Raw genomic sequence first — 15,301 nt, 5'->3', positions numbered from 1 at the left:
ACTGTCCTCGCACAATCAATCTTTTCTATCGCAATTGTACTTATATATCGGGCTTTTCTGAAAATAGTTTGGTGATTGTTATGTATTCGGAAATGTATAGAATGATGTCACACTCAACTATAAATATTTTAAGAGAATCTGATTTTAATAAAACGCATACAGATTTTTCTTATTTCTTGTTCATAGGTTTTACAAAAAAAAATCACGTCATTTTAAACTAAATGAGGCCGGTATTTCCCATCTAACTACCTACCTACTAAAAGAAACACCGAAATAAACTCAAATAAAATTCTTATCCTAAAGTTAGGTAAAGTTCGTAAAGGAAATTAAAGAGAAAAAAGTACATAAGTTCATTAGGAACGACCAAATAATGTGGCTGGTTTAGGGTCGATCGCTGACTTTTTAATTTCCTCTACACTGAAAATGTGTTCGCTAAACATCCCCGCTTGCCAATGCCATCCGATAGGGTTTCCGACGTTCACTTCGTTAATAACTTCCCTTGCTGCTCTGTTATCGCATGTTAGAAAATGTGAAAATTATAAATCACAATGGAAGATTACGCTTACGCGTCAAAATCACGGCTCAAGTCAGGTTGTTCCGTCACCAGTCAAGCATTCAACCGGGTGCTTCACACATCAACCGGAAAACGACAAACACGGCTCACAAAATCAATTTGAGAGAGATCGGTACGTTAAAACACGTCCATTATTAAGTCGGTATTGAGGCACCCTACGAAGGGAACGGCCGAGGGCACGGGGCCAATCGTTCGGGAAAACATCGAACGGATTCGGCGCCGATGAGCGACTGCCCGCTCAGGTAAGATGCTAATATTTTATTTAAATTAAGCAGTTAGGGACGGCTGTTTGAATTTGTTCTTCGGTATTAAATTTTGATGTGTAGCGTAAATAAAAGTTGGAATGACTTATTGCGTTTACTTTGTATGAAATAATAGCGAGTACTTGAGATTGGCTGGCGGTATTAAGAGCGTTATTGTAATGGCGTTTATTTTAAAGAAATATGTATATCTTTATGTCGTCGTAACATTGTCTTCCATACAATATAATTCTTTTTACTCGTTAATCTTGAAAGGTTACTGTTACAAAATCTTCCTCAATAATTTTAGGTTGCCAGGCAAATACAAGGGCCTAAGCCTTTTGTATATTGATCAAAGGCCTGTTGTTGTGATAACATTACGGTAGTAAAATACATGTTATGAAAATATACCTCGGTACGCAGGTCTTTAATAAGACATAAACAATTTGTTTCCGAAGTAGGTTTTATTACTAGTTGCTATGCAGATTGTTTGCCTAAAATTGTGTCAAGTTTACTCTTCATGTTCCAATTTAAAGCTAATCGCTCCGTCATAAAATGTCGCGACTCAACTGTTTATCCAGCTACGTATCTGTTTACAAAATACCAGATTTTTCCTTCAGCGATTTTGTCGTAACTGCGATAACTTTGAAAAAACGCGAGCAATTTCTCGTGATAAATAACTAACGGGCAAAAAATGTTCGCAGATTGACACAGGCTACAAAAAATGTTAGCTATTGATCTTTTATATTTCATTAAAAGGTAGCCGTGCTGGGAAAAAGTTACGTTAGCAAAGTTTTTTAATCAAAGCTGATAAAAAATATACGATACGAAGGCGTTGGTTGTCAAGATACCTACTTATTACTACTTTTACTTGGTGCCGTGTACCTCCGTGACAATCTACAAATTGCCCTTAAAGAATTTCAGTGGAATTAAAAAAGTATTTTATTTATTCCAAATAAATTGTATAGGTACTCCGGCACCCTTAGTTAGTGTTGTTGTTGTTTTATAATTTATTGACTTGATTTGTAACAAGTTTTTAAGTAAATAATGTGTTTACTGATTTTATTTGATTTCAAAAAAACTGTTGTTGTTATACTCATTTAAAGTTAAAAAAGTGTTAATAAATATACTTAGTCATTCACTTAATAAAAACGTTATCAGCGTTCAGCTATTGCCATTGCATACTGAACACTCTAGGCATCTACATTTTAAATATCCAATCCTTTCATTAGCATATTAATAAATTCGCAGAATTTTAATGAAATAATGTACGTTAACGCGTTTTTTATTTCACAGGCGGGCGATTCTCTCCAACCCCGATGTCATCGGCCACACACCTATAAACGCATTATTCGAAAACGATTTCTGGGGAACACCGCTCACAGACCCCGGTTCACACGGCTCGTACAGGCCGCTGTGCGTCGCTACATATCGATTCAACTACGCTTTTAGTGGATTCAAACCGTGGAGCTATCACCTCCTTAACGTCATATTTCACTGCACAGCGACTGCATTAGTTGTGGTGACCGCCCGGCGCTTGCTGCCAGCCTATTGTATGAGAGTGGGCACTGCAGTCACCGGCCTCGCTTTCGCAGCACATCCAATTCACACAGAAGCGGTGGCGGGAGTGGTCGGCCGGGCGGACTTGGCCGCCTGCAACCTGTTTCTATTGAGTTTCCTTCTATACAGCGAGCACATACGACTGCGAGAGGAGAGACACAAGAAACAATGTAGGCATACAGTCAAAGACAGTGTAATGCGACGACCAATGCCGTCAAACGATCCACCATTCAGGTTGAGTTGCCACAGCTTGGTGCAACACATTATGATGAACGTTCGCAAACTGTTAAAGGCCGGTAAAGCGGGGCCTATGAAGATATGGGACGCCTGTGAGGTTAACGGCGCAGTGAGACTAAAGTGTCAGTTCAGTGGTGGTGTCAGTGAAGATTCAGGTGAACTGTTGCAGTGGGTCACGTTGGCGGGGACACTTACGTTCGCCGCGGCCGCCACTCTGTGCAAAGAGCCGGCTATAATGGTTCTGCCTCTTTGCATATTCTATGACTTTCTTAAGGGCACTCGCTACGAGGAACCGTACTATAAGGTAAGGAATACTACTTTTTGACGTAAATACGTTTAGCGTGAGAAAGGGGTTGATTTTATTCTTATAAGGTCAAGTATCGGAAAGCTTTGAGATTGTGTTCGAACAAATTTGAGATTAAAAGGGTTCCTTTCAGCTAATGAACGCCGGGTGATTGATATTACCTCGTAGAGACTGATTTTGAAATAAAGCCGAGGGATGTTCTTATGCTGATCCGGTAATAAAAAGAAGATAAATTATGGAAGCTATTTATCTTTTCAAATTATGTGAAAGGGAAGGGACATATTTTGGGTCTGATTTTGTCGTGTCACACATAAACAACAGATGTAACTGATTTATGTATGTTTAGATGCAAATCATTTAACGTTTACAAAGACTACGTGAGTTATTTGCTTATCATTTTATTTGTAAGTTATCTTGTAACATCGAGGTCTGTCAGTTGTAACTAGGCGTGTATCGTTTCATCTGAAGATGTAACGATGACTGGCTTAAAAGGCGGTCTATGTCCGATAGATTATTTGCTCTAGACACGACTTAGTATTCTTCTCTGTGATCATGAAATGCCCGCTAATGATCAAGCTTCATAGCTTGTTTAGTTTATTGCCTTTGAAATCAGAACCAACTTTTGTCTTTGTATTTACATTTGTGACCAAACTTAATAGGAGACAAAAGATATGTTTTCTACGAATTCTTTTGCAAAAATCACTGCTAATACTCCTAAAAGTAGGTCAAACACTCACAAAACGAAAATAAAACACTACAAGGATGTGTCTTTGGAACTAAAGTCAGTACTAATCCAATTGGTATCCCGTGAACATCTTGATTGTTTCCAAGTCGTGATCTGAATGTTCGATGGACGAGGCAAAACTTTTGGACGCACTACCAGTAATTAGTAATAGAGAAGTTATACAGACCTGTTTCGCTTCTTGGTATAAATAACTTTTTGCTCGAATGTATAAGCGTTTCGCGAAGATAATTCTTCTATGATTTCCTAGTACCTACGTTAATAATTTGTCCCCAAAATAATGTCAGTTAACAGAAATTGGAATTGAAATGAATTCTGATAAATATTCATCCTCCGAGCCTTTTTCCCAATCATGTTGGGGTCGGCTTCGAATTCTGATAAATATTAATAAAATAAAATAAATATTTAAGCAACAAACAGACCAAAATAACAACAGGCTTACAAATTATTGTAGCTTATGTAAAATATGCTGTTTGACTACTACAGACTGAAACTGTATTATAAACTTAATATAATGTATATGGTATACAGTTCTCATTATTTAATTGAATGTTTATTCTGGTACATTTCAAAATTACTCCTTCGCAGTTCATCAGGTATTATAATAAAATCTTTTGTGAGGAACAGTCTCAAAAGTTTATAAATAGGCAGAGAAGTCTGGCATAATAATAGGTCTTGTTTACTTTTTTACCATATACTAAAATAATACAATTTGGCGCAATGTTTTGTGTGAGTTCCGAAATAGAAATACGAATCATGGGGGTGTTACTTATGTAAGTAGTTCCATTTTTAAATCAGTTTATACTACATGAAACACTCTATATATGAAGGTAGGTATGTACGTATATTATTCATTCATAATAGAAGGTACCGTGTGTTTATGAAAATAAGCCAGTTATATAAATGCAACACATTCACGATTCTCCGAAGCAATAGGGAATGCTGTCTACAATTAAGCATATTGATCGATTACTGAAGACATTGCTAGGGTTTCTCCATACGAATCGAATCATTAATAGTCAACTTTGACTGTAAACTAGCTATTTACATGGCTTTTTTGAATGAAAAAAAAAGAAACATTTTAGTTGGCAACCTACTTATTCCCAATATTTTTTCTAACATCGCGGATCGTGTCTACAAATTAATTTTGAACTTAAAAAAATAGATGAATCAAAGAACTAGTAGCTGTTAAGTGCAAAGACTTTTAAAAGTCTGCGCGCGACGGGTCGTCAAATATAAAGAATCTTTTTAATTAGCTCCTTATAGCTCGGTACTCGACTTTTTTAAGCTACGGTAATGTCAACGACCTTACGTTGGTCTTACATTGATGAACGTAATTACGCTCTTGAGACGTTCTGACTTGATTACTTAGGACTCGTGCCTTTTATAATAAAAATATAAATCGTGGATGGAAATACAGTATAGCAACGTATAGCCGAAGAGTTTTAATGCTATTATTGCGCCAATTTCGCACAACTTTGCGCTTTATGACACGGATGATAAAGTTTATTATTCAATGTCGTCCGAAACTTTTCCACTATGTGCTGGTCTATCATGCAGAATTTGTTCGACTTTTATACATATATTAGCGCAGATACTAAAGTATAAGTTTGAACTAATTGATGTTAAGACATAAAATGAAAACAGCACGATCACTTGTACTTGTTAGATACAAATGCTAAATATTAATAGAGCTTCAAATTATTTAGGTTCGACGTAACATAGGTACGACTATATTGATAAATGTTTGACATTTCCATCAGGCTAATGGCTTATGATTAGTAATGAAACGTAAATCAAAGCCGTTCTACACACGAAGCGACATTGAAATGTTTGCAACGTTAATTGTCTTATAAAATATGTATTTAGCCATCTCCTTTGGTTGACTTTCTGTTTACTTAGTGCGTAATGGCATGCAAATAGGATTAGCAATTGATTAATTAGTGTTGCTATGCCTTTACCAACGTACGTGGCACGTATATTATATCCTACCCAAAACAAAAATGTGAAAGACTGCCAAGTTCGATAATATGGGAATGCTTCGCCTATAAAAGAAGTGAGATCTGAATAAGTACCAAGTTCCATACACATACCTCAGTTAAAAATAGTTGCTTTTTAATGATGTTACATGGCAAGTTTTCATACACCGTTATAAACCTACTAAAAACTTGCCAAACTTGCTAACATCATTAAAAAGCAACTATTTTTAACTGAGGTATGTGTATGGAACTTGGTACTTATTCAGATCTCACTTCTTTTATAGGCGAAGCATTCCCATATTATCGAACTTGGCAGTCTTTCACATTTTTGTTTTGGGTGGGATTTCATTTATTTTTGTAAGGTTGTTTATTTTTATTTTTTCTTATGATGAAGTTAGTTAAAGAAATGTCTCATTTATACTATCTTTTAGATTTTTTTATATGCACTATGTTTCTTACAAAGAAATGAACTAGATTAAATAAATGGACTAGATTTACCAACTGACTGACATGACATGTTATCATATATTATGTTCGTGGATCAAAGTTACACATTCGTTATTTTCGAAAGTGATTCACACTTGGCCGTTTTCAGATTTTTACTTTACTTTGACTAAATACAAACCTTTGTACCATTCGAAGATATATTATATAAATATAGATAAATTTAGTAGTTTTAGTTCCTTAGGGGTATAAATTTACACCGGGTATAAAACACCTTCATTATTTTGAAACCGACTCACACTTGGCCATTTTCAGATTTTTCCCTTTACCTTGACATAAAGACCTACCTCCATGCCAAATTTCAAGTCAATACGACCATTGGAAGTGGTCTAGGTTTTTGATGAGTGAGTCAGTGAATCAGTCAGTCAGTGAGTGTATAGTAAAAATAGCTATTTTCTGACGTCAATATCTCAAGACCTACAATAGGTATATTAATGAAATTTTGTATTTTAGATAAGTGAGGGGGTCTCAACAGATACTAGAAATTTGATATGCATAAATAAAATAGATTTTGAGTTACAGGGGGGTCGAATTTGGCCCGAAATGGTTCGTGTAATATAACCCACGGCCGGTGTGTCGCTTTTTTTGCTCGAACTTGGCGGACACACTGCCGTGTGTCTAGATACATAGGTATAAAGCCTGCTTAGTTGGCACGTAGCTTCAGTACCTACTAATTATGTAGGAATGCATAGCCATGCATACACACCAACTATAGCCATAGTTGGTGTTTATGCATTCCATTTGTCCTATGGAGTAATGTCCTCACTTTCGTATGATTGTTTACTCAAGAATTGAATATTGCATGCTCGAAGCACTGAATAAATCTCTTTGATATCACACCAAAAATGTAAATAAGCTAGCTTTGCCTGCATACTAACCCGCGTTGGATATTTAATTAAATTCAAAGTTGAATTTCTAAACAATATAATATATTTGTAGATAGAAAATTGCTAGCATAAAAAGACATTCAATTTAAAAACTTTAAGCTGTATGCTACAAGGAGAACAGATAGTCACAAAACTTACCGTATCGAACAATCGTTCTAGAAACATCTAAAAGAATTTGCTGTTAGATTTACGGTAGCGGGCAAACATGACCGTTGTTCCAGAAAAGCTTGCTTTTTTAATTTTCCACTGAATGCATTCACACACCTGGGAAATATAACCAACCAGAGATAATTGTATCGCGCCTCATAGTGATGTTACGATGCACTCAGTTTCAACTGGTAATAACGTTGAAAACGTTACTGCTCATACTTGATTTGATTTAAACAGTTTAATGGATATGGAATTTTTTCATTTGACACTTAGATTTTAATTAAATTCATGATAAAATATGAACAAATGATAAACTGTGGTTATATATAAACAAAAACTTCTCATAAATATAAAGATAAATAATTTGACGTTAGTAGGAATAAACACACGCATTTTTTATACCACACAGCCGCCGTTGATCTGCTACACATTTCACACCAGAAAAATTATATTCAAGTTAGAAAACTAGTTTATAAAATGCAAGTTTATTTATAGAGAGATTGACGTATCTTCGTTCGGAGGTGATCCTTGCTTAGAGTTAATATACACGCGCTGTTGAGCATGGGGAAAATTATGCCGCGCACCGACTTTAAAAGCGCTTCTAGAGATTAATGGAACTAATCTACAAACTCTATTACTTTTTATTTTAATCTACGATTTTAAAAGATACCTCTTTCTAGTTGGAATTAAATTCCAACTAGAAAGTCACTGGCCATTAAGATAATTCATTAAAAATAAAACAACACTTCTGTGACCCGTATTTTAAAAATGGAATTCATATTTTTAGAAGTACATGAATAAAATAATAGTTGTTAGTGTAGATAGCAACCAAAATAAAATAGCTCGGTGCTATGGAAAATTCCGGTGATACATAAAAGATGAACTCCATCGAGTTCCTGAAATAGAAGTCGGGAACGAATAATGTCATGTCTAGTTAAAGTAATTATAAAATTATGAGTCATGCCTATTTAATTTCTTTATTATGATCCATGCGTGCCTTTGTATGCCTTGATAGGTCAGGTACACCGTTGGTTTCGATTCTTAAAAAATACCTACATAACGTGTTCAGAATGTATGTAGGTTGCTAAGCTTACAAAAGCACTAAGTAGTGTTACCACATAAGGGGGTATTAGGGCCTCAGTGACAGAAATATTCACAAAATTCTCTTAACCAGGCTACCATTGAAATAAAAAGATGTTCTAGAAGGCACCAGTCTACCGTCTACCTATCCGTATGCGTCTTCAATTGCCATTTACTACGCCGTGTTATTATTAAAATTTAATTACCAGACCGCAAACACAACAAACAAACGTATATCAAAATGATATTTCCATAAGCATAGCTCAACATACAGCATGTTTTACAGCACCGTCTTTATTGTAACATTAGCTTTGTGTCGTTATTTATATGGGGAGCGGAAGGCGGAAACACAGCTCACAGTGATTGCCCACCGTTAATGAGGTTGGGGATGTTGCTACCACGTTGCTACCTCCGTGAAGATCGTAGGTCAAGTGATGTAAGGGTACTGGGTTACATATTATGTTTACTGGCTCATGATAGGGGTTGTGCTACGGGAACTACTTGGCGCAGCTGGATAAAAAATAGCTTGTTACAGCCTTCATCCATAAATAGACTGTATAAAATTGTTTTATTTTCTAATCTGACTGTAGTTCCTTGCATAAGCGCGTTCAAGCAAACAAACATACAAAGAAAGAAACAAAATCTCCAGCTTTATAATATTAGTAAAGATTAATGAACGTGGTGAGAAATGTGTTGACGCTTTTTTGTTTTGTTCCGTCTTTTGATTTTTTACAGTCAATTGTTTGATTTCAAAACATCGTGACAATTTTACGCGAAAGGTTGTGTCATAAGGATAGAAATCTGGATCGGAGTAGACTGTTGTATCTAGTAAGAGATACCTATTTATTTGACAGAGAACTGGGATATTCTCATCAACAGGTCTAGAATTCAGACAAATGTTTAAAATATCCTGATTTAATAAACCCAATAACACTATACGAAATAGGTGTGTATATAGCGCTCAGCAGTCGCTCTGTTGAGTACCAGACCTAAAAAACGATCTATAACAACAACACGAAAATAACATCTAATCATCTTTTCAAAATCGGATTCGTTATAATTACTGAATACCAAAACATGTCTTCTAATAAGGTCGGCCGTCGTACTACCAAATTTAAACAGTAGGCGGTCATTATTGTATTTTATGAAGCTATCACCTATCATAATATGAGGCCACGAAAATATTTATAGTGTCTACTTCGAGTTGATTGTGCTTACACGAAGTGAATGTAACAGAAATAGTCGAGCCGAACGGAGGTGACATTGTCATATCAAAAATCGTCTATCTCTTTGTTACATTATTTGTGATGTAAAAGTATTAGTATTAGGAAAGATTTACGAAAATACTTTTGTTATTGACACAACCTAGAGTTTTTAGCGTCAGACGTAACTTATGGGAGTCTGGCTTTTGTTATGATGGTCCTTGTGGCACACGATGGATTTTAGCATGAGCTGTTTCGGACAGCTCGCATATTTTCAGCGTGTGAGACTGACAGAATACTGAAAGATGTATTGATTTGTTTCCATGGTTTAATGGAATTGTTTCTCATACGCTATTTTATAGCATTGTCCAGAAAATAACAATTATGGACTTGGCCGTGTCCAAAAATGTAGGTATAAATTGATCACATTTATCAAGATCTTTATGTGACGATAACAATTCAATAACACAAAAAAGTCATCCCAAATCAAAAATGATGAGGTAACTTTTCCCACAAACGCAGTGGCTAAACAAATACAACCGCGGATAGAAAGACAGATATACTCCTACGTATGCACATACATACATATACTATATAGGAGGGTAGGATTAGACCCGTACAGGCGTAGAGGGTAACCGTTTAACACACGCGTGCCGGAGGCGGTCGGTTTTATACTGCGGGCTAATTAAATCCAATTTTCGAATGCGGGGAGCCATGACAGAGATATTGCGGGACCGGACCGACTCCTAGGACCATTTTATGTAGAAATATCCACCGAACGAGACTGTATTGTGATCTTCTATTATGATTTTACAGGGTTTCTATAATCTGTGATATCTTTTGGTAGACGTGTCCAATCGTTTTGTCCTTTTGATTTCATTGGTTTTGCTGTTTGTTATCTGCGCTTGATTGAATTCGGGCTTTAGTTTGTAAATGTGGAGATAAACAGCTTTAGATTTGTATTCATTAGGTTTTAGTTATGAGATTTATAACAGAATATTAAAGATCTCAGCTTTCAATTACTGATAAATAAATGGTTCATATTAATTAGTATCTAAGATATCGAATGCTTTATAAAACCCGCAGCTGCAATAAAATCTAATACGTAAGGAAAATTATACATAGAGCAATTAGATTCCTAATAGGCACCACATTATTTTTCATTGCCCCCACACGGCCGCAAATAGGCGGCACTAAGCTGTCTTTATTATTATAGTAAATATATTTCATCCCAAATAAACAGGTTTCTGCGTTTTAAGATAATATTCTTTTATTTTCATATTAGGTTTCGAGCATTCTGTGGGCCCTAGAGTATTTTAGTTAATAGTCACTTAGTCATATTATGACGTTTGTTTTACAGAATAAAATATAAATAATGAAAGTAAAGTACAGATGTGGGAATTGGTAATATTCTACGCAGCAAGAATTCGTGCAAGCGTGTATGTTGGTACTTGGAAATGAGAAATATTTTAATAACAAGCTGTATATTCTAAACAGAATAATGAAACAACACAACCAAACAAATTTTTTTTATTCTATTCAGATTACAAAACTTTCCGTTTTGAATATTTTTACTTTATAAACCTCAGCGTTCGTTAAAACTCACATAAAAAGATAGGAGACCTTTCTTCCATTGTTAGACCGGCATACAAATTCTGGCGAAGTAATTAGGTGACTTTATAGGCACGGTTCACGAAAGAAATTGCTGACATGTTTCATTTGTATGTAGATTAAAGAAATAAAAAACTTTAATACATTTGAAGAAATATTAAAAGGCCGTGGGTTTGATATTTGCTTATCTTTGGCATAGCTAGCATTCCCGACCCGACATTCCGTCCGCGGTTGACATGACCCTTCTGATTTTCGATTTAGTGTTTCACGTAGGTATGAGTGTATAGCATCGAGATATTATGTAAACAAACGTCTATTTTCCCTACAGCAATGTTTTATTGGTATCTCCCACACAAGTTTATGCCATCTCATGCAATAAAGTGATAAAACAGTTAGCTAGCACAGCGCCCCGAACTGGCTCAGATATATCGACGAACAAATAAAACTGACATTAAAAGCGCAAACTTGCCGAATGTTTTGTTTTTTTCGTCATAACTTCTGCGAGCCGTCGTATCATGGATATGGCGATAATATTTTCATGTACGTTAATGTACGAATAATATTCAAAGTTACGCTTTGCGCGGGCTTACTTTGTATTCGGTATTTCCAAACATACCTACATGTGGTTGGTGTAAATGTCAATTTATAGGTACCAGCGCGGTAATGTTTCTTAATGTTCACATGAATTAAATTACGTCATTACCCGTGCACTCAACATCGACACAAAAGCACAGTATGTAAATGGCCACGTATATAAACATAAAGCGACTGTTCACTCTGTAAATTAGGTACATTGTGGCGAACAAAGTATAAATTCAGTAATAATGAAAGACCGCTTATAAAACTAAGTAGATACGTAATATTCATGATATCGTTCGCCAGGAAAAATTAACGGTACGCTTAGCCAAATGAATATCGATTCAACGCCCTGCCCTCGGCTCATTTGCCCTGCATAAAATTAGTATTTGGACCTTTTCGCGGGCAGGGCCAATATTTCTCTCATGTTGAGGATTGAAGCAATTTCTGTAGCTCTCAACATTAAATTAACATTTGGGCTTTTTCTTCGGCCGCGTGGCCGGGCCTCGCCGTCCCTAGCTCAGTATATTTCAACGGTCGCGTAATTTGTGGCTCGTAAATGTTCTGAAATTGGTCATCCCTTTGGTTGAGGTGAATTTATTGCCTCCTCGGTCGGCCTGTCGAAAGGGGAATTAATAAGTCCCCTCTAATGGTGAAACGTACCCTCACCATCAATTTGAATGCCAATGCCCCAAGATTGCTGCGGCCCAGTAAAATGAGCCTGCACATGAAATATCTCACTTATAAATTCTTATTCATTTTGTGCTTCCAATATATGGGATACCGATGATTGCCTCATTTTATTATAGAGCGTACATGCGGAATATTGGAAGGTTGACAGATACAAGATTGAAAGGGATGTTATAGTTGGCTGGCGTTGTAGAATGTGTTTTCGGTTTGAGTACACGTGTTCTCCCATGGCGCCTAATGGTTTTATTTTCCTGATCGACGCTTATCTATCCTCTGCATCGATGAAAATTGATTATTTTAATGTTCGAAGTCTATCAAGTCGTTCCTTACCCTCATTTATATTAATGGTTTACTAGTGTGTGTCTTCTATCAAAGCGTTTTCCGTTACCACAAGCTATATTAACTTTTTGTTGCTTTTACTCGGAAATCTGCTTACCCTGTAATTGAAAGGACCCCAAGCGTTCAAACTGTTCAAAGTTCGGAAAGTTCACTTAGACTGTAATTATTGTTTGTATTCTTTACCGTATTATCATTTTGGAAAGTTTAAACTGGAAGTAAATGACGAAGGAACCACCTAAATTGTTAAATTTCTTTGTGAATTTTAAATGAATCGATAGTAAGGAGAAGGCGTTTACAGTGTTGAACTTTCATTCATTATTCATTTAGGTGTGTATTTGTGTTGGATTACGTGAGTCCAGCCCAAGTGACGATAATGAGTAAATAATGACCATTCCGCTGTGAACAATGATAAAACATTTCTTTCGTGAGTAAAAATCAAGTTTATTTTCACCTGTAAATGTGACTGCAAATGTGATTCTAATACTTATTTTTGTATAAAAAACGGATTAGTGGTGCTATTAATGCCTTTGTAATACAATAGGTCGCAATAAAATTAGCGAGGAGAATATTAGTGGCGTGGAAGCACGAACGTGCATTCCGTGTTTTTGTGACACAAATATTTCCCAATAAGTTCCAAATAATGGGTATTTCCCTAATGACTGCTGACACAGACCGAGCCAAGTTCTTTGTCGTGCAAATTGCGACTTCAATGTGATACATCACTATTTTTACGTAAAGCAATAAACAAACCTGGTTGTAAATAACATTGGTTGAACGCCTCCTTGTCTTGAGAGAAGAATAATGGTATTTTCTATTTCGTTAGGTTGTACTAGATATACTTATGTCCGCTCGGATGGCTGCCAGCTGCGGCGCTCCGTATCCAGTGCTAGAGTCCCTCCCGCCCCAAAGATGTAAACTCACTGCGATGCTGGAGGAGACCTGCGGACTATGCCTCCGGGGACAAACCTGAACTGTCGAAGTAATAAATTCTAAAACGGACACTCACGTAAACTTTTAGATAATATAGCAAAAGTATTTTATTCTATTATATTTTATGTGAACTTTTACGGCTTCATACGGTTACTAAGGTGTTTATACTAAGGTTATCAGTGCAATGGTGTCATGAAGCAGAGCTATAATCCACACGTATAGCCGTTTATGTATTTACGCATCGTGAATCTCGCTGCGTTTGTTTAGCCGTGACGTCGTTTCGCATTCAAATTGGCATGTAACGATAGGACGCACCCGCACCACGCTCCGCGCACCGCCGACATTCCAAACAATTAAGTCTCACGCGTGTTGTTCGAGCCACTTCCATTCCACAGTAACTGTGTGCCGCCCGACGGCCCTAAATCAAAGAGCCGTGAAGTCCCCCCCACACTTCCATATTTTCGCACCCTGACAACGTCGTATAATGGCTATTGACCAAATTTATCGACTTTCATGTCATATTCTCATCTTTATGCGGAGCTAGAAGCCTGGATTTGGCCTCACATAACATATGTGGGAAAAAGTCTCCGTATTCTATGACACAATAAATTATTTTGATCTTTGTCTCGCACATAAAAAATACAACTTATCGATATCAACGGGCGATTTGGAATAAAGCGACTAAATGGCGGATCCCGGAAATGAATTGCCGATTGGTTTGATTAATTTGATTAAATCCGTATTTAGTATAATCAGTCGACTTTGTTAGCGAAACGTTAACTAGCTCGTAGCATGGCCGGGGAGTTAGGATTGTGTAACGAGGATTATTTGAACTTAATTCTAATCAAACTAGCACGTCCGTTGTAAATCCGACTACCACAAAAACACCTTAATACCCGGGACAATTGTTCGCTCACGTATGTGCCCATTCAAAAAGCGGAGAGAAACCGGCGTGAGCAATCACAAAAGAACGGAAACGAGGAGCGAAGAAACACTGTCATTAATATACGTTGTACGATGCTGTACCGCGCCGCTACTCGCCTCTTGTTTTTATTCAGAGCACGGAATTTAAGTTTATTATGACTGTTATGCAAACTTCGACGTAAATGGTGCGAAGCGAACAAAAGAAGTAAGCGATCGAGTATTGCAAACGTCTAGTGCTTTACTTCATATTTAAATCAAGAATTTTCCGATTTCATCTTAAACATTGCTGAAGTTTTTTCCTCTCAAAAGTTTGATCGTCATTGATTCCTCGCCATGCCCACGTACCGTTTTCATAACGCGGTTTTATTGTTCTTTTTGAAAAATAAAAAAGTCTTTTCATTCCTCAGGTATAAAAGTTTATTAGTAAAGTCTATGCAAAAATTTTTCATGTCGGCTTCGTGCTGTAAGCCTAACAATGAACTGGGTTTACTTTTTATTCGAATATTTAGTAAAACATGTTTCATGTCCGCCTGAAAACACGGCGCCAGACAAAGTACATAATAAATTATTTTAGTACATATTCTTTTACGGCCTCATGTGTGAAATAAAATTATTTTTTGGTGAATTTTGCTTTGTACTTATTTGTTTAATACAATGTCAATATATTATTTTAATACGAGAAATTAATAGTGTTATATACTTAAATTATTTTACAAGGGTAAAAAAAAAAAACAGAATTTAAGTAGGTACATCACTCAGGCTTGTACGTAAGA

General features: G+C 36.3%; 1 protein-coding gene across 1 annotated transcript in view; it reads left to right on the top strand.

The window, feature by feature from the left end:
• LOC124629867 (protein O-mannosyl-transferase TMTC2) overlaps positions 1-15,301 on the top strand; it is a 93,167-nt gene that overhangs the window by 12,482 nt on the left and 65,384 nt on the right. The window contains exon 3 of the mRNA XM_047163521.1: positions 2,110-2,914. Coding sequence (XP_047019477.1) covers positions 2,110-2,914 — 805 coding nt within the window. The remainder of the gene's footprint in view (positions 1-2,109; positions 2,915-15,301) is intronic.

This window comes from Helicoverpa zea, chromosome 4 (genome assembly GCF_022581195.2).
Source record: "Helicoverpa zea isolate HzStark_Cry1AcR chromosome 4, ilHelZeax1.1, whole genome shotgun sequence".
Taxonomy (NCBI): Eukaryota; Metazoa; Arthropoda; class Insecta; order Lepidoptera; family Noctuidae; genus Helicoverpa; species Helicoverpa zea.
Note: the sequence above shows the minus strand (reverse complement) of the source record. Positions and strands in the feature narration are given on the sequence as shown.